We start from the raw sequence: 21,121 nt of genomic DNA, 5'->3' as shown, positions 1-21,121 counted from the left end.
TAACAAGTAGTGGTGCCGGTGATGAGCAGGAAAAACACTCAACCTTGACGAGAGGTGCTGCAGAGGCGCATTCTCGTTTGACGTCGATCTGACTGAGGGCGTGTGAGAATAATTATATTCGCCGCCTTGATGTGTTTGCATTGCGATTCAAAACATCCCTACTGCGTTATTGTGTCGCTCTATTTGTTTTGCCGCTGACCATGATCGATCTGCGTCAGTTCTAGGGGGTTGCTGTGTGTGCCATTCCGAAGCACAAAACGCTCTCCGTTATAGTATATTAATATGAACTGGTTTTTTTGTTCCTCATGCTGCTCACACAACGCGCAAACTTATACATATATCATGATGATTTGAGAGTAATTTCAGTATTGTTTGATTAACAGATTAAAAGGATCATCGATGGCTTTAAATTAATATTAATTCGTTATTTCCTCAGTCTGGGATTTACTTTCAAAACGAGTTCAAATAATTGGAGGCATGATAATATCTTAGTATTCAATGGATTTTGAAATTTATTCACTGTGATGAAATTTTGGAACGAATGTTTAGATAAGACATTTAAAGTAACATAAAAATTATTTTTTATTTAGTGACGCACAAACCCACCGCATATATTTTTCATTTGACGTTAATTTTTTATTGCCATTTTTTATAATATTTATCAGAATTTGATTTTGTCTCGTTCAGTTAGCTTCGTTAAATGTAGCAAAAGCAAATAAATCATTAAAAGATTTTAAATGTGATCATTGAAAAAACAGCTCAAAAATAGCCAAAGAACTAGACCAAAAAAATGCAAAAACAATCGATTGTTTTTCAAAACTTTCGGGATAGCATAAAATTGTAGCAATTCATCACAATTTCAGAAATCTTGATAATCCAAATATCAATTTTATGAATTTAGGCTACTTTAAACTAATAAACAAACTTGTTCTCAAATCGAGGACAAACTCAAAAATTCAGTAAATTAGGATTATCTAGGCTCTCAACATTTTTATATTAACTCTCGGCTTGTAAATTTTGCATTCTACTTCATTCTGTTCAGCTTCAAAGAGATAATTAAACATATCAATTGGAATGTTTCAAACGTTCGAAAATATATTGAATTTACCTGCTGAATTATCGAAGGAAAAACTGTCTTTTATAAAGAAAATATACCAATAGTTTGGATTAAATAACGAATCAACATCATTGTATGTCAACCAGGCTGGGTGGCTTAAAGAGGATTATTGACCAAAATAATGCATCTGTAGGTTAAGATTTAGTGTGTTAATTTTCATACTTAACTTTAATATCCCGCGTGTTTATTATTGTCTTTGACTTCCTTACTGTGTTTTTAACTATGTTAGTTAAATTTTACTTAAATTAAATTTGATTAATTGGGAAATCAGGGATTGAAATGAATTTTTGGCTGCGCTCCTGTTTCACATCGCTAAGCGATTTAAATGCAATTTTCCAACTAGATTATATAAAAGAATATCAAGCCAAACATAAGTTCGCAAGAGAAGCGGAGGAAACTTTCCGCTGGTCCGTTTGCGTGCGGAGCGCGCGCACCTGTTGTCAGGTCGAAAGGCAGGCAGGTAGGCATACCTGAGCGCCGCGGCGGCTGAGAGTGCGAGGCTAGCGGAGGCACTCAGCCAGGTATGGCGAAGGAGAGGGGAGTCAAAAATCAGCCGGCGGGGAGAAGAGTTACACGTAAAAAAAGCATTGGCGGCGCGTTTATCTGAATTTTTCATACACAGAGTCACACACGCGGCGGCCGCTTCCCTCCCTCCCGCCGCGGTCGGCGTTGGCGCTCCGAAGGTGGCCAGCCAGCCAGCTAGCGAGCCAAGCCAGTCAGTCAGTTAGTGTGCTAGCCTACGTGAGCCTTAAGATGTGATGGATAAGTCGGTCTACACGACCATAGTAGCCACACTGGGCTTTATATGCTTCACTGTGGCCGCTATCGCCGTCGGCCTGCCTCTCTGGGGATACTTCGACAACCCTGAATGTGAGTTGCTCCCAGCTGATTTGTCCGCACCCCTCGGCAGGTCCCCAGCGCACTTTCACTCGGTATAGAAGCTGTGGCCCCCTTTGTTACGGCCGCAGCCTTTTCACTGAATTGTATACGGTGATCGCCCTTCACCTTCAGGTCGTCAAGGGGTGATGCGTTTAATGGCTCTTTGCTTTAGCGATAGCAGTCAGGTGGAGTGAAAACTACGAGAGAGGAAGAGCACACGCCTTGTTTCCTCGATGCAGCTGTTTGAAACGTGGTGCACTTTGCGGCACAGCCATAAAAATTCTTTCCAAAAGAAGTTTCTCTCTGCGAAAAAAGTTTTGTGCCAATATCCAATTCGTGAGGTCGATACAGTTCTTGCCTCGAAAACGATTTTTCCACTGACACGCAATACAAAAGTGTATCAAAGCAGCTGGAATGCGGGCTTTGCCCTTTGACCGATCGCTTGTGCAAATTTGATCCTTCTAGAAGTGGAATCCACTGCCTAATTTAAAGCCTCAAAGGGCTCACTCGAGAGTGAAATTGTAACGAATTTTCACTGCACTGGGAATCGAAAGAGTTAAACTAAATTAATTAGTATAGCGCACAAATAAAAGATAAAATCCCTTTGATCACGTTCGTATGCGAGCCACTTTAAATCTAGTTGAACTTCATCAACAACCTGTCCAGGCTCATGTCAAGTGAAGCGCAAATTGACTCCTCAATGCGCTTCTGAGAATCGGTAAATAATACGGCACACTAATATTGTTCGATAAAACAGCTCGGGATTCCCGAATTTGTATCAGCAACCTTTTTTTATAGCTATTGTTGCAATTGTTTGACTTACTCGTGTTATTTATTGTTTTTCTACTTCCATTTTGGAATTTCCTGGCATGTATTATTCAGACCGTGGTTCAATGTAAAGGGAGCGAGGCATGCGCGTGGTCAATGTTGCATAATTCACTTCACTATAGCAACGGTGATTCTTATTTAAATTTCATCGATTAATTTCACCGCCTTGTACAGCCATTGCTGAGACTTTCCAACCAAAGTACGTTTCCACTCATTCAAAGATTTTGGAAATCATCATCATCATTCGTAAGTCTACCATTTATTAGTAAGGCAGCGAAATTATTCCCATTCATCGCCGCACCCGCACTGTCGGCAATGAGTCTCGCTAATCACGTTTGAGCAGACAGTGCGCGTGCAATTAACGATAGGCGAATCCGAATGCGATCGAGCGTCTGTCTGGCTGGTGAGGGCTTAGACTCCGTTATGCCCGGCTTTGTTATTCACAGTTTAGCTGCTTTCATAACGGCATATATCGCTTGCCTCGCGTTGCACGAAAGCCATGGCAACGGCGGCAACACGCCTTGCACGACCAAGTACATCTTTTGCTGGCAGGTTCGACGCCAGAGCTGCAAATCGGATAATCCCTCGGGTGTACGCGCAAAAATGTTTTTTTGGTTTTGGCGAATTACACGCGCTTGCACGCATGACATGACTGCAACCGATTTGGATTCACTTCATAATCAGGATAATATCTCTCAGCCGCGCAGTTTTGTGTTTGCAGCACACAAATGCGGTATGAACATGAAAAGGATAGGAGATTTACTTACGAATTAATGTACTGATAATAGTCAAAGTTTAGTGCTAAAAAATTATCAATTTAAATGAAAATACCATTTTAATTTATTGCAGAATTTTAAAAAGCAATAATTCGCACAAAGCAGGTTGTAATACAATTTTTTCTCGATAAACCATATGCCAATTACATTATTATGCTGAGCAAGATTTTGCTGCAAGCTGAACAAATAAAGCGCTGCAGCACGTCCATCCCATTTCATTGTGCTCTCTCTGCGTTAAAGCGCGCACATCGCATTTTTAAAGACGATGGCCTGAGGATTATTTTAAGAAAATGAATGTCTCTGCGGTGAGAGTCTCGCTGCTCTCTCTGTCCGTATTCTTTGGCTCAGCAGATCGGTACACCGGCTCGCTTTTGTTTTTGTGCACACAGGATGAGCGGCTATTGCAAGAGGCCGGCTAATTTATTCAGCACACAGAACAGAACCACACGTCGGAATGCGACTTTTTGCACTGCGATTCCACGCTCTTGGGAGATTTCCTACGCGCTTGTTATTTTCATTTGCAGTTGCAGCGTTTTCACATATTAAAAGGCTGTTGAACCTCTAATTTACCTCTTTAATATAATTCGTTTTGATGTTCAAAAGCAGTCTGTATGTCTTTTTATCTGATCCGAGGCGGGAAAACAATTAACTGCGTTCGTTGAAAGGTGCGTGAAACCAGTTTTCAGAAACAAACTCAAATGAAATAACGCGTTAAAAATGGAGGCACGTGCGAGAGTAATTGTTTTGTCAGCAAATGCATTTCTTTCCAAGCTGTCTGTTCAGGAAAAATTTGTCATCGCTGTCAAGTGCGCACCACAGAGAAATGAAATACCACAAGTGAAGGAGCGAGCTTGCCGCTCAAGTTGGGTGCAGTGGCAATAAAAGTAGTCTTGGCCTCTGACATCAACGCTATGACCTTTGATTGACCTGTGACGCGAGGTGCCCACATAATTAAGAGCCCGCTGAGCGACTTCTGCTGCGCGTTATGCAGTTCAGAATACCGCAAGTGATGAAAATTAGGTCCTCCTACAAATCCACTTATGATCCTTTCCGGCAATTCTTGACACCAGAATTTTTCCTTTTGAGCACGGGAAAAGAAAGTAGTGGTCGTTTCGTTCTGAACTTAAAATTCCTTAGATGGAACATCAACATCCTAATTAAATGCTCTCTCTCTCTCTCTACCGTACGTGACATATTGCATTGTCATGCGTCACTCTCGACGACCGACCAGTGAATCAATCAAGGTTTAGAGGAAAAAACCGTGACACTCGCTTTGGCATTGAAAAGAAAGTAAAAATCGACTCATTAATACGCCTGCCCACTCTCGTTCTTTCTATTAACTTTGTGCCGGTCGTTGGAGAAAGAGAGAAAGCAGCAAGAGGCAAGCTACACGCACATATTACAGTCGTCTGCGGATGAGCGGAGCGAAGGATGACCTGAGAGGAGAAAGTCACGTAGTTCAACTTAGCGCATCCGACGTGCCCTTAAACTTATTACCTTAAATGCTCGGCCCATTTGGTCGGTCGTATTTTCGGGGGTGGTGAGAAATTCAGCTCTAAAATGCATGCGTGACGCGTTCTGTCTGTTTGATGAATGGCTTTTATCCGCGCAATTAGCATGGGAACTGAGTGCGAGCGTGCTTTTTTGTTCTGATGATAAATCCCGCAGCTTAAATGATATGAATAAAGTATGAAAACGTGAGTGGAGTAGGTGTTACCGAATTTCTGTTTAGATAGCGGCACTAATGATGACGGCAAAAGGGAATATTTTAGCATTTCGTTAATAAATAAATATACAGGACTTTCCTCGCAATTTGTCCTCGGAAAAACGGTAAACTCTACCACAAAACCATTTCAAAGAACTCTAGTATAAATTTTTTATAGATGAAATTGTATGCTAAGCTTTTACTAAGAGGTGTTGAGTTGTCATTGAATATCCTGAATTGAGTCAAGTCACAATAAAATTCAATAGGGAAATACTACGCAAGCAACTGCGCCCCTCTGAATGCACTCGACGCAACTTTTTATTCAGCTCACGTTGGGGTAGCACAAATGAGAATAGACGGACATAAATATTCATCCTCTCTCGCGTATTCTGCGCTTCTGTGCAGTGCGCATTTATCAATGTTTGGAATTCCAGCGTACACGGGCATTCCTAGGAGATAAGGCACTCCATAAACGAGTGAAAAAAAACGTAAAAAGCTTGCTTGCATGCAGGCAAATAAAAAGTAGTCGGGGGCAGACGCAGACAGAGGCAAATCCTTGAGAGAATTCAGCCGCTGAAAGGATGAAGAAGAAGCGGCACCAAAGAGGTGTCGAATAACATGCGAAAGATTACTCCTCTCTGCTTTAAATTAGGTCACGGCACGCGTTACTCTAACGAGAGAGAGAGAGGAATCCACCACGCATGTGGAAGAGAAAAATAAATTCCTCCTATTCAACTCCGCCACGCTGATCCTTTTTAATAGCCGCGTCGCAAAAAGATAGCTATAGCTCTCTCCAAAGCATGCAATGAGGGGCTTTACAATGTTTCGGTGTAAAAGTCCAACGGGATTATTGCGGGAATTACACCGCAAATTTAATAGCGTGTAAAGGAATGAAATATGGGAAATTGCTACGCACCATATGGTTTTATGGTTTTAATTGTGACTCTTTTGGCCATAAAATATTTAATTATACTGTTTTAAAGCAGAAAATATTAAATTCGGATTTCAGAGCATGTGTAATTTCTATTCTGTTTCATATTTAAATTTCTCTTTACACACGATATAAAGAGCGTATTTCTAAAAGTTAAGTGAATTATTAAGTAAATTACGGCACGTAAACCTTATAAGAAAAACATTATTGTTAGTATTATTTGCGATTTAAATGAATCAAAAATTAAATTAAACACACACATTACTAATAGTGAGCAATACTTGATCAACCTGACCCCTTGGTTGCTGGTTGTGTATTATTTGAAACCCGGTTAATTCGCTTCCGTCCATTTATAGTGCCTTTCGGAGGTGAAGGAGAGGCGATTTCCTGCGCGTGTGTGTATGTATGCGGCCGCATTTTAAAATATGGGGGGTCCCGTTTATAAATGTAGAAACCCGAGAGCTGGCTGTTTTACGGGCCCTGTCACAGGTGAACCCCTCTCTATCTAATTTTATCGCACCTGCAGCAGCCAAGCGTGCACCAGCACAGACAGCAGCAAATAGGCGGGTGCTCGCGGGGCGCGTAAAATGCTCGAAAATCGAGCAGCCTGCTCTGCATCAGTTTAGCGCTGCCAACGGATTGTTTGTTGATGTGTGTGTTTGCATACACGCGTGGTGGTCCGATGGCAAACATTGACTGAGTCGTCAGTGGCGCAATTTGCATACAAATTACGCATGCACCGCTAAATTGCGAGAGAGGCAGAAATGCAAATCAGTGATTCGCACAACATTCAATGGGGGCCAGAAGGAAGCTACCAAAGTGGATAAATGATTTGATCCAACCCTTCACTTCACACTAAACGAGATTGTTTCCACAATTTAAGACAAATATCCACAGGTGAAATTTGTTATTGAGCGGAATTTTCATCCAACTGCTTATTTTTTAACTTACACATTCTCAAACAGATTAGATTCACAATTGATCAATAATATATTGGAAACAATAACATATGAAATAGAGATTTCATGTTCTTTTAAAAAGAATATTTGCAATTTTCTTACATTTTCTGCAGAAAGTGATGATTTGCAAAGCCCCGTATTTATTTTTCTTTTTTAAACCCACTGCATGGATTTTATCGTAATTTTGCACATATTTTTCTAATCCAGGATATTTCGAGCAAAATCTGCCAATTTCTTTACCCAAATTCGAAAACGAAGGAAAGTGTTATTCGAAAAAGATTATAAAATTTGGGTTTCAATCTTTTTATTTGCATTGAAAAATAGGAGAACCCTCTGCAATATTAATTTTATAGAATCATGGCATCAAAGTGATTTAATTTGTTACTCTACTCTTTTCCTTTAACCTATTAATATTTAGTTTATATGTTGTTTACAAACTTCAAAATTACAAACATACTGGATGCAACAATTTACCAGATGGCAAAGGTGCCGTTTGACTTCAATCTAGGAAAATGTCACAGTCGCATTATGCGTATTATGACGTAAGGAGGATGAATCATTTGAAGCCTGCAGCATTCCGCATTAAAACAAGACGCTAATGTACTCAATGGCTGCTTTTGCTGACTCCGTCGTACTAAACAGATCAAACAGATTATGCCAATGTTGTCCTATCTGAAAGGACTATTAAACTCGAACGCTGATTTGCTCAGAAAGCTTGTTTAAAGCGCATTTAACTGCATTTAATTGAGAGCTAGTACCGTTTACGACTCGGCAAGAGGTATAATTTCGTTCAAATTGCAATAATTTGGCAAATTGTTGTTCAACTCCTGCCTCACAGGTTCAAGAGAGGCAAAATTGCCCCGCCTGTCAATCAGACGGCTGCAGAATGGCCACTAACATTCGACGTTAAGTGCCTCAAAACCACCTCACAAGAGCAAGAGGTAGCCGCCGGGAGTGTGGTTTCCAGGGGAGAAATTGGGCGGTCTGCGTGCCTGTAAAACCAACCCTTTGACGTCAAAGTCAGAGGGCGAGAAAAGAAATGCATTTTGCTATCGTTCGGCAACACCCACGTGCACTTTTCCCATCAGCCGTCGATCTCGAATTTGCGATGACGTTGCCAGCGATTCATATTTCGCTGCCACTTTAGCAAGGCGGCTGGCCCAGAGCAGGAGTGCATTGGATCGTGTAGCCGAAACGGAGCCCTTGATGGACGTGACAATTCGATCATCGGGTTTCTATCAGGCTTATATTCCGCGCGTTTAGCCCGGAATTTTCTTTTCGGCGAGTTATTGGAAAAATGCAATTTTCCATGCAATGAACACCATTGTGTCACGGAAAAACACGGGTTGCTCTCTCCACCACCCTTAAAAGAGGGTGTGTGTGTGTGTGTGATAGAAAAATATCATGCACGGGGAAGAGGAAAGTCTCAAAGGACCAGCCGTCTATATAAATTGCCTCTCGCTCCATTTTAATATGATATGCAGGCATAATCTCTCTCCAATCTTGCACTCAATTTTCCCTTTGAGATCAGAGAAGCTTGAAAAAGAGTTTGTTCCAATCTATTTTCAAACAAGGTCATTATATGGAAACGTTCGGAAACGAGATATGCAAAAACGATTATGCTTAAGAAAGGGAGAGGTCGAATTGTATGCAAATGTGGTTTTCGCCTATCTGGCAAGGTTATTGATGGTGTTACTTTATTGCAACTTATTGATTTTCCCGCGTGCGCATCCATCAATCGATCGTATTGTTTGCTTGGGAACAACACGTGATATAATTATGATGGTTGCGGTCGCAAACGAAGTTGCCTTTCTAGGAAGGTATAATTATATCCATCACGCAAATATCCATATTGCAATTCTAAACGTTTGCTACCCAGGTTATTAGAACTGAAGCTTAAAAGCTTGGACACGGACTAAAAAATATCTCACAATTATCGTATTTTTCCAGCAAGAAATAAATGTACAATAATCATCTCCTGATACTGTACAGTTTGTAGACAAATACTAATACTATTTAAAGATTCTAAATTTAACTAACTTGGAAAACACTTTTGTTTGTGTTCTAAAAATCATGTTATTTCGAGTAAGAAGCCAGCTCTTTTCACGTATGAGTGAAAGCCTTTTGCTGCTTCTGGAGATAAAATGTTTGGGCTGTAAAGTGTGCGTCGAGACTGAAGTGAGTGCCCAAACGAGCCACCCACACACACAATGCGCCTCCGAGTCATTGAACTGTCCGGCGGCGTCTCCTGGCAGCGAAAGGGTTACGGCTTGGATTCGTTACTGCGTGCATTGAAAGCATTGTTGCGGGCGGCGGCGGTACGTGTCGTGGCAGCAATACTCAACCTGCTGCTGCGAAAAATTATGGGACCAGCGAACTCCGCAGAGGTGGTGCATTGTTCTTGATTCACGACGCTCCGGATGAGCTGACGGGCAATGGTAGATCGATAAAAGTCTCCTGAGTATGTTCTCGGTGATGATATCGGCAATTTAACTAAGAGGAAAAGAACAGTCGCCCGCGTTCTCCAAGAGCACCGAGCTTGATCAGATTGATGTGAATCACACTCGAGAATTGCTCTGTTGCCGGCGATGGTCCAGTTGAATAGCTCATTTAGCTCGTGCTGAAAAAGTCGTGCGGCAAGATGCAGGTTCAGTGCACTTTCGGTTTCTTCCGTTACGTAATTCACAAGGAGGAAAATATTGCAGAGCGCGTGGTGTTGTTCCTCCGATTAAACCATATATATTTTAAAGAAATTGTTGCCCAAATATTAATAAAGAATTTGAAATATTTTGTAAAAATTTAGATTAAATTCCATCGGTGCGATATCTAATTTCAAAAGCTAAAACATTTCCTGTCGATATTTTTATATATTTTTAATAATATCTCGTAAATACTTAAAAGTATGTCATTTGAATACTCTTTGGTTACCAACGCAAGGAGAATGTTTTGGGACAAAAATTGAAACGCAGCAGAACTCTGATAAAGCAGCTCCGCAGGCAATTACTTTGCCGCAAGATATTGACTTTATACATAGGAGAAAACCAGCGGCAAAATAATCCAGCGTTGATGAAGAAGACTGCTGATCCAAATTGCGTGCGGTATTGTCGGAAAGCCAGTCTCCCGATCCTCCTTGCATCCTCCGCCCTCATAAAAGCCGTCGGCAAATATGGAGCACGGCACAAATAAATAAACAAAAGAGCCGTGCTAGACTGTCTTTCAGCCCGTAATTGTGTTTAGGAGATAACGCTTTTAGTTGAAATAACACCAACAACTTGGCCACCGGTGTTAGTTGAGTTGACTTTCTTCTATAAACATTTTCACTTCAAATTAACCCAATTCACGACTTTAATTATGCGGTCGACATTGTAATAGCACCGGTTGTTTGCTCATTCATATAAACGTATATTTGAATGAAGACCAAATATGTACGCCACAGTAAACGGAAAAGGCTGAAGGGCAGGTTGTGGATCAAGCCGGCTCTGTATTTATGAAAAGGTGATTGTTTTATGATCTCTGCTTTTAAAAAAACACTGCTTAAAGGGGAAACGGCATGACACAACATCAAGATCCGAATTTAAGAAAAATCTGGCTGGATTCCAGTGCACGTCTCAGCAATGTTATTTTTTTGCTCTGGACCTTATACTTTTGTGCTGTTTCTCTTCCTAAAAGCTAAGAGGCCTTTTTCATTTCACCCCATGCAGCAGATTCAATCAATGGCCAGCAAGGAAGGCTACAAGAAAAGGCTGGTAGACATTTTTTCAAATGGCAGTCGAGTTTCCTCTCTCTTTCCACGGCTGATACAAGCTATTGAAGAAAAACGTTGCTCTATAAAGAGATTATGGATATATTTCGTCTTTTTTTCCAACCAAAAAGGCAACAGAAAATGCTTGAATCGCGTGTGTGCGGTCTCTGCTCTTTTTTAATATGAGCGTGCATTAGACTTGCGGTCACCGCGACAAATCAATAAGCGGAGCAGTTCAAAAGTCCTGTCCGCTGATGCTCCCAGCAACAAATATAATTATTCTAGTGCTGCTCGAATAACTTAACATTTTAATCCATATCATTGTTTTTATTTCCTACCAAAAATCATATTTTTAAAGTATATATCGTTAATTTTTTAATAAAGGGCTTCTACGCTAATGAGCTTAATTTCTTGAAATTAATATAGATGCACAGTTACAAATTTGAACATGAAAGTGTGTCACTGACTAAAAAACAAGAACAAGTAAATAATGCTTTATCATAAACTTGCTACTAATTATGATTGAAAGCAACTTGATTTGCTAATTGCCTTGTTGGCAGCTGGACTTTCATGAAGCAAGCATCCAAGAAAAACATTTGTGCAGTGGTAGTAAGACTCACAATCAGTCAGGGATGCAGGGCACACACTGTAGAGATTCTGAGTTGAGATTCCTTGCCTGGCGGAACTAGTTTTATGTAAGCACGCTGGCGGACGTTGAACCTGCGGTGTATTCTCTTCAGCACGCTTGTAAGCAAGACCAAGACCAAGACTGGTTGTGTGAAGCGGGAATTCACTTCAGTCTCAGCATTTGCTTGCTTTTCGCACTTAAAACCTCACAACGAAACCTGTCGCACTAATGATATGGTAGCTAATTGAAAAGCGGAAATTCGTCATTCAGTTTTACAGAGATTTTTTATTGAATCCCTCCTCGCCTCCTCCTTATACAACTCTGTCAGTGCAATTATGTCATTTTCATTCACTTTAATAAATTATATACCATCTATTAATGTTTCTTATTTTTTGCAGCTGGATTCGGATATGGAGTGAACAAAGGTGGGGAAAGGGGATACTTTGGCCCCTGGAAAGTTTGCCAAGAATTGCTCTACGGCCGTGAAAAATGTGGGACTGCCATCTCTCAGTTCCGGCCCATTGGTGAGTCACGCTTTTATTTCATTTTTGCAACTATCACTCCGTGTTTAGCCATGCGTTAAATTGACTTCCTCGATGCTTCAAATAAAATAGTGCATATTAAATTAAATCTTCGTAAGAGACATCGATTTCAATGACAAAATTGTTAGATTTGTTATATCAAATTGTTTTATTTCAAGCTTGTGAAATATAAATCCAAAACGTGCAATGTTCTTTTGTTTATTCTTGCTTAATATCTTTAAATATAATACATTAAAGAAACCCCTTGGTGAATGGAACTAGCATATAACTGCAAAAGCGATCAATATTTACAAGAGTAATGAGCCGTAAGTACAAACGCTTCGAATCAATGATCACTGTTAACTCTCTAATTAATTTAACTTATCGTTTGTCAGATTGGTTCAAGTTTTAATTGATTCTAGTTCATGACAGCGAAAAACGTGCGAGTTTCAAATGATCGTTTTGATAAAATTACAGAGGGAAGTAGAAATTTAACAATTTTGCTCACTTCAAAAAATCAGATACTTTACTTTTTTATTTAAAATAAAAAGTGGATTTCTGATTAAAATTTCAACAACATTAACAAATTACTTACAAGTAGTGCTCTACAAATGAACTAAAAAAAATGTTTGAATTAAATATGCAACAATAGCCTCATATAACATGAATTTATATGCAAATTTTATGCCCTTTTTGTATCAATAATCCCTTGCACAAAGTTCTTTAATACGTACTGAACGCAATGTGAACACGCAATTATTCGCTGAATTTACAAAGGCGTTAAGCAGGGGTCTTAGCTGGCACTGTGTTTGCAAAGCACCTTTGACAAAATAATGGAATCTCCGCTTAATCGCCTTCATTTGCATTCTCACACTGGCCTCGTTTTGAAGGCTTTGCACCAGTTGCAAGTTTACTCTCCTGAAGTGCTGCAAGTAATGGACAAACAAAACGCGGTGTGTGCACTTTCGTTGTTTACACACTGCTGCAGCGAGAAGAGGCATAATTACCAGGGTAATATTATTATTCACGTACGATGTCGTGCAGCGGCTGCTACTAATATTCAATGCGTCAGCACATTCGCGCGAGTTGATTTCGCGGTGCTGCAAAAACGCGGCTGGTGCGACGATTTACTGCTTTTCACACACGGCGCGATCACGCAGCCGGAAAAGTCGCTCGTCTCGAGCAAAACATAAAATGCTTCAAGCAATTATGTTTCAATGACATCGCGATAGTGGCTGTGGTTCGAGCGAGAAAGCAAAAATTTGATTGTTAAACAGCAGGATGTTGCTCAGTGAAAATTAAATAATTTGCGAAAGGAAACGTGTCCTTTGAAAGCGTCTAGAACCACAATACCGTAACAAATAATATAAGCTATGATTTAGTAACAGCAAGTTTAATTTATTTTAAGGTTATACCAACACCATTTGTTTGTTCACTGTTAAAAATTGATATCAAAAATTTGATCCAAGCTATTCGGCAAAAATTCTTAATTTTATATTTGATATAAAGTTTGCACTTAACACTTATGTACTTATAAGTTTATACCTTTTAAGTTATTAGTTACCAATGGTGACTGTTTAAATAATGGTTTGGTTATAATTTTGTATATTTATAAAGGATATAATTTTTTTCTAGATTAATGAAAATACCACAAATTGAAGGTATAATAAATTCCTCCGCACCTGCATCTTACACAATACATCCAAGAAAAAATTCTAACATGATTAAACTGTTTTTGAATTCCTCTCCTATTATTTTAATCCTTCTGGCCTCCAGCAGAGGAACAGAAACGTGATTGTCCGCATGCACGATTTCCTCGAGTGATGATAAGGGAGTTTATAATTTTTATCAGCTTATTTCGTCAGCTCAAATAAAATAATGGAACGTGCTCTCATTGTTCGAGAAGCTTTACCTTGCAAAGAGGAATGCAAACAGCGACACGCGGTTTGTGTGTTTTTAAACATCACCCCCCGAAGCAGTAAATCATCACGCCGCAGAATGAGTAAGAGCTAATGCAGGAGCTCGAAAAATAAAAATGCGTCGTCCATTGTTCTCAGGTGTGACGGCGAACTTAGGATGCATGCTCATTATTCCAGAGTTCTACGTCGCCTTTCGCGCTAAAATGCGGCTCTTGTGTAATGTCACCTCTGCGCATTAGTGATCAGCAAAGTTGTTTCGCAATTTCCGCTATATTGAATTCGCGGCAGTTGGAACTTCGAATATGGAGACGTTTTTGCAGACTGTTGAAGAGCAAATGCAAATAATTACGCTGCTATGCCGCCAAAGTCCCTGGAGCAGAAGCGCAGCGACGACGAGGCTGTGATGATGATGCGTTTACATTTACACAAGCAAGAGGGCAATAAAAAACTTCAAGAGAATTTCCCTGCAGGTTTCAATAGTGTAGTAAGACTTGCACTATGTAAAAAGAGCTTTCTTTGCCACTGATGCCTGAGACAGTAGTAAATTGGAAGGAAAATAGCTCGTGACATTTTTTCTTGCCGACGTGTTATTTTTCATATTTGTTCAGAGACAAATTCTTTATTTCTTCTATCCGTTATGTCACAAACAAGTCCCGCCGTGCTTTTGTTTTTAACGTCAAGCTGCGAAAGTGATTTTTCTTTTCCGTGCATCTAATTAATGCTAATGCTTGAAGCACGACCTTTCAAGGAGGCAATTAATAAAGTTTGAAAAGTTTTGAAATGAACTTTTTAACTGATAAAATGATGGAAATGCCTAGAATTTCTTACGTTTCATAATTATATAATTAATTAAAAAAGTTTCCATTATATTTGTTATTAAAAATTTGCGAGTCTATTCCTCGAATGAAAATTTTTTAAAAAATGCATGTCAGTTTCTGAATATTTTGAATCACTTTCGCCAACCATCCAGCAAGCATGAAGGGCACGGCCAATAAAGCAGAAACACTAACAGGTTTGAGCGTCCCCTATTAATTTTCAGCGCTAAACGCGCAGTCTCGGGTTGTTCGCTGTTCCTTAAAACCGGTTTTTGATGCGGCTTGATACAAATCCAAGTGTTGCCGTTAAAGCGTCGATTTGAAGACGAGCGACGCTACCAAGCCGGGCGGAATTCCCAACAGTCACGTTTATTTTTCCTGCAAAACTAAGGCGGCAGAGAAATGATCAGTATGGAAGTGATGGCGTTCTTCTGTTTTGACCTCTCGCTTGGTTCCAATTTCATCGTCAGCGTCAATTTTTGCACGTGCCGCCGCACACGGATCGGATTTCGAATGAATTCACCCACGCATTAAATAGCGCGGATGAACTAACAAGCGCGAGATAGGACTCAGTGCTAAATTTGCAATCAAAGTCCCCGTTTTTACGGGATTTAATTTTCTGACTACGCACCATGCGAGAAAAATGCGGGCTCGGGTTGCGAATTTTGATTGGATTCGCCCCTGGCACGATTTTGATTTGAATTGATCGCCGCTATGTTTGTCAATTGAGTGTGTGGAGAACATCGGTATAGTAATAAATTACAATCATTCGCTAAATCCTGACGATGAGAGGATTGTGTGATACTATTGGAACATAAATTTCTTGCAATTTATCTCTCAATGAAACTTGACTTGTTTGCTTCCATGCTTCTCATTCAGAATACGAAAGTTCCACAAAAATGTATCCACTTCACCTCGCGAATGAGATCAAAAAATGTTTTTCCATCTGGAAATGAGTTAGAACTTGGGCACATCAAAGCCAAAACATTCAAAATAAAAGGGTGGACCTAAGTTCCAACTACGCATAAATTGTATTTTATGAGAGCTGACTAATAGTATTTTCTATACATATAAGGCGAATGATTTACTTGATTAAAATATTTGACAAAAACGTCTTCAGTATTTTTTTTTTACAAAACTATTCTCGGATTAACCCACCGCCAACCACTTCATTATTATTGCTCTTTTCAAAAGTTATTTTATATTTACGGGGCACAAAACGGAGCTTATGCTCGTATGGATGGAGGGAATGATTCATTAAGTGTGCCGAAAGTGCGTAAAACTTTAATAAAGCATTGAGTACTTTTCTGTTAAGTAAAGCAAATAACGTTTTTAGCTAAAAAGCAAAAGTTTTTAGAGCATCATTTGCATGGAAACTCGAACCGTAATTTCCTCTAGCCCAAAAAATTATCTCTGCGGGAATTCTTTTAAGAAACTTCACGTTTTTCCTCAGAGAGGCTTAAGCGCTAGGTCAAAGTATGCACGGTATTAAAACTCCAGACATTGAGGCGCAAACCCCAATATCTTAGAACTTGTGCTCATCATCAAAGAAAGCATGTTTCTTCTTCAGAAAGTTTGTTATGCGTTGTCAGCATCAACGCAGAGAAGTAATTCTTCTCGTAAATATACATTCTGAGGCTTGTTTTCAGGCGGGTAGGCTTCACAATAAATTCCATTACGAGGCAATAAAACACTGGCTGCCTCCTACAAGGAAGAAACGAATTTTACAGGCACGTATATATCGGCTTGGCCCTACTTCAATCTGGCTCCTCTCTTACGTCGCCGACCTTTTTCGCCAGCAGGCGCAAAAAAGTTGAAACTTCCCTGCAGGCGGCTTTATGAAGTTTCAAAAATTTACTATGAAGGGAATTACAATGGTTCTGCCCTGCCACTGCAGCTTGAGCAAGGCGTGTTTAAATTTTGGCACGTCACGACTAACTTTAATGAACCTGAACGCAGCTACCATCCTATATCCCTCACTAAACAATAATCGATTGTTTTGTGCTATAAAGCGTCAGTGCTTCCCAGATATTAACCCGCACAAATTCCTTCTAACCACTATGTCGATCCAAGAAATAATTTTGCTACCGCTGAACAATTGAAATGCAACAGCATTATTCAGTACATAAATTTAGATAAATCGTGTGCCTTAATTGCTATGCGCTTTGTTTTAGGTGCGGTGTACGGAGCTGGAATTGCCGCCGCCGCAGCTACATCCCTCCTGGGCTTCTTCTGTGTGCTGAGCGTGTTCCAAATTGCCATGGTGGTGAGCAAGGACAGAGTTGTAATGAACTATTCGATGGTGGTGTCCGCAAAACTCACGTTCGCCATTCTAGCAGGTAAATTAAAATTTCACGCTATTTAGTTCTGATTTAATGTATTTTATTTGCATAAAAAGAGCGATTTTCTAACCAATTTCACCATCCACTTGAATACAATTTGAATGATTTAACATAAATATGTTTTTAAATTTTATTCATTAATTCGTAGTTTCACGAATTGGAGATGAATCAAGAATTAGGCGAATGAGCTGTTTAATTTTATTCTCTGCTACATTTTAATAAATATGTTAACATATGATTTTTGTATTGGTATATTCGAGCAAAAAATAGGCCTAAAAGATTGTCACCAATGGCAAGTCTTGATATTTTTCCTTTCATAATGAAGCACAAAAAATTAACACAACAGCTAGGACGTGTAGACTAATAATGCACTCTTACGAGTTCTTTTCTAAATTTACCCCTCTTCTGGAGCAAAGCAGCTCAAGCAAGACTTCCGCCTCTGTCGACACATCCGTTCGGAACTGCGCATCTGGTTTAATTACACAACTGATTTGGTTTTATGGGCGAAGAGGAAAATAAAGTATTGGATTTCCTCGCGCGAGTTTGCCGCTTTCCACCCCGGGGGATACGTGTGCGTGTTGGAAAGTCGCGACGGCGACGGCAGCCGCTGTAAAATTCAAGCGCGCGTCAAGACGAACGGGCGAGAGCGAGTGACGTTTAATTATCAGATAACGCACCGCGGCGTTATTTGCGTGAGCACGCGACATTCGTGTTGCAAAAGCTACACATTGCACAGAACAGATCCATAGTAGCACGATCGGAAACGAGATTCTGCCGCCGGGGAGACGCGACGAGAGCGAGCGAAATTTGATTCGTCGCCAAATTGAATACCTTCTATGATTTTCTATGTATTTATCAGACGCGTATTGCGACACAAGTGGAAATAAAAATGAATTTGTTGCAGTATTGCTGTCAATAGTATCCGCCGGACTCTTTGCCATCCAGTCAGATGATGTGGACCACAGATTCAGAATCACTCGAGGTCCATCGTTCTATCTTGAAGTGAGCCGCAGCGTAAAATCTAGTTTTGCGAAGCTAACTCATACATTTTTCATTACAGGTGGTCTCTATTGTACTCAACTTTGTTTTGTTCCTGCTCGCGCTCTACGATGTTATCTTCACCAGAAGAACTGATGGCGACCCAACGAAAGTGGACGGCCGAGATCCCTCTGGGGCTCGAGCTGTCACCTTTGGGAACCCGGGATTCAAAGAAAACGGGGTGGCCGTGACCAACGCTAGCGGCAGGCCGTACTCGCCAAACAGGCCCTACTCACCAAACAGGCCCTACTCACCGCCTTATTCTCCCGGTAAACATCGCTTTTTCCATTACACACGCCCCGAATCTCGATATTGATTTTCACACAGTATTAAAAAGTTGTTCCCTTGCTCAAAGAGTTTTTGCTTTGATGCGTTAGCAGCGTCATAAATATATATTTTATAAGTTTGATTAAGTTGGAATAAGTTGGCAAAGATTTTTAAGTTATTATCACTTAATGAGATCTTGAGTTGGAGCGACAGCAACAGTTTTTCTATCCTATATTTTATTGACTCTCAAAAAGAAATGAGTTATCTTTTCGTTCAGAAAAATTTACAGTTAAGAGGAGATGCTAAAAATACATTGGAAATTTGATCTAATTTCCAACAAATGTAACTGTTACGAATTTTACCTAAATAATTTGTCCTAAAAAAAACTCACAAAATATCTCTATTTCCTAATCAACTTATTGTTAACGATAAACGTTATTCTACAATGGTTGCTGAAAAAATAGGAACCGGGTGTTATCAAAAACACACTGTTAATTAATTATCTGCATATCCTGCAGATAAAGAAATTGGATACTGGAAAATCGATAGTGAAATAACTTAATTAATTTTTTAATTTTTAATACTATGAATCTATCTAGGTTCGCCGTCGACAACAATGAGCACGGTGACAGGGAGCGTGGGGTCAGTAGCAACTCTTTCGACCAACGGCTCTACGCGCAGCCCGCTGAGATCGAGTCTGAAGAAGCCGCGGCCAAAGGGAGTGGATGGTTTGGGAATCCAAAATCCAGGCTTCAGCGGCGGCTCGCCCACGTTTTCGCGGAACGGCAGCATCAAGAAAGTGCGCATCCAGACACACAGTACTGAAGTTTGAAAGTACAAAGAAGAGGACACGGTGGTTTGGTTAGTGACTGACTGTGATAAACCTCTTTTCCGGTGGCACACTGTGGCGCAAAATTTAGTAAACACTCTTTCCAGTACTTTTGTGATTCGCACTGTAAAAAAAATCACTTATTATTGCTCAATCCAATTGATCACTCTTACATATTATCTTTCAATCTCATCGTAACTTCTGACCGATTTCGCCACACCGAATTTTGTCACTAATGATTTTATCGATAACATTCCAACCGATAGAAATGCAAACTAGTCTCAGACTGTATATTATTGTTAGACTTTTTTATTACTAAAATGCATATTTTTACTTGTGCGTCTAAATTGTTGTTGTCCTTCGTGAGTTTGTTAAATTTAAGTGAGATTTATATTATTTGTTTTCTCCGGTTGGATAGATAGCTTTTTGAAAGCTATAGTATTTTTAAAAGTTGTTGATATATTGGTTTGCACTTAAAAATAACAAACCCCAGTTAACCAAACTGATATTATATAATGTGACAGACTCAGTCAGACGCACACTTCTCTGCCAGCGGGGTTTTAGGAGATTACGTGTCGAGCGCAAAACTCGCCATCCAGGCGAGTTCTTCTCTCGCCACGTAATCTTCCAGGGGCAAACCTCGCAGCGCTGGTTTGCCTTTGCATCGCCACAGCTTCCAATGGTGGGTTGGAAAACTCGCTGGCCAAAGTAGTTGTTTCGTCTAGATAGGAACAATGTCGCGTAAATAGATTTGTAAGTAAAGTAATTATAAGAAAAATATACGAGATGCCTTGCGAAATCCGTCCATTAGAGTAAGCCCTGCCCTGGGAGCTCCAGGAAATTTCTTGCGAGCGTCCATTCCCGGGGAGAGCCAAGTATTTAGCTAGTTAAGCGAGTTGTGTGAGCTTGGATGAATGTGATTACAGTTTTGTGTTCTCCAGGGGACACAGTTCCTGTGATTGAATGTGTATTGAAAAGTGCCCGATGCAATCCGTCCGTTAGAGTAGGCCGAGCAAGTTTCCGTCCTAGAAACGCCTCGGCTGAAGTAGTAGTGTGTGTATGTGTGTGTGTGTAAGAGAGAGATGAGAGTCAACATATTCGTTGCAAGTAGTTTTTACAGGCCTTGAATTTATTTCGGTGTTTAACCTTAGAGGGTGACTGAGCGAGGAGTGAATGATATTGGAATTTATTAGTAATTCCTTTATGACTGTGTGATGTGTGGTCCATGGCGCAGAGTTAGATTAATGTAAATAATAATGTGTACATATCTGTTGAACTGAGCTACTTACATTAACACTGACGACTAATTATTGAAGTATATATCTGCTGAGAGCATTTTATGAGTAAACCATCGAACGCCTTAATTTCCTTCTCAATTCTGTTGCAATATTCTATCTCATTACATGTAAAAAGTGACCAAACCTCAACAACTAAGTAATAATAAATAACATATCACAGTTCATTAATTCATATCTAGAGAAGGATTTTTTATTCCAGCTTTTAAGTGCGTTTAAGTGCATTTAACATCAAAATTAATATTTAGTTCGTTTTTGGTAAATAATTTTGGTGGCGGTTCATTAATGCTTTTAACAACTTTACTGGGAAAAGCAATAATTAATTGTGATGTTGCAAGAGATATTTTTGGACAAAAAGTGTAAACATTACCTGTTATAGCGTAATGGAAATTGCTGGTCAAGAACGTGTTGATTGATGTATATTAGAGAAATGCAAAAATTCTCGAGAAATTTCCCCATCTGTAGCAGAACGTGTTTCATTAATAAAAGTGAAGTTTATTTAGCCCCGCATTTTTCTTCCATATAAACAC

The 21,121-nt window shown here is 39.9% G+C and overlaps 1 protein-coding gene across 1 annotated transcript; it reads left to right on the top strand.

Annotated features, from left to right (window-relative positions):
* The first annotated feature begins 1,745 nt into the window (after positions 1-1,745).
* On the top strand, positions 1,746-21,093 carry LOC135947397 (uncharacterized). The gene is made up of 6 exons (XM_065496238.1): positions 1,746-1,987; positions 11,964-12,089; positions 16,995-17,159; positions 18,067-18,164; positions 18,223-18,469; positions 19,067-21,093. The coding sequence occupies exons 1-6, from the start codon at positions 1,876-1,878 to the stop codon at positions 19,297-19,299; spliced, it is 981 nt and encodes a 326-aa protein (XP_065352310.1). The 5' UTR covers positions 1,746-1,875; the 3' UTR covers positions 19,300-21,093.
* The last annotated feature ends 28 nt before the right edge of the window (positions 21,094-21,121 follow it).

The sequence above is a fragment of the Cloeon dipterum genome, chromosome X (genome assembly GCF_949628265.1).
Source record: "Cloeon dipterum chromosome X, ieCloDipt1.1, whole genome shotgun sequence".
Lineage (NCBI taxonomy): Eukaryota > Metazoa > Arthropoda > Insecta > Ephemeroptera > Baetidae > Cloeon > Cloeon dipterum.
The sequence above is the reverse complement of the archived record's forward strand: the minus strand, read 5'-3'. Positions and strand labels throughout refer to the sequence as shown.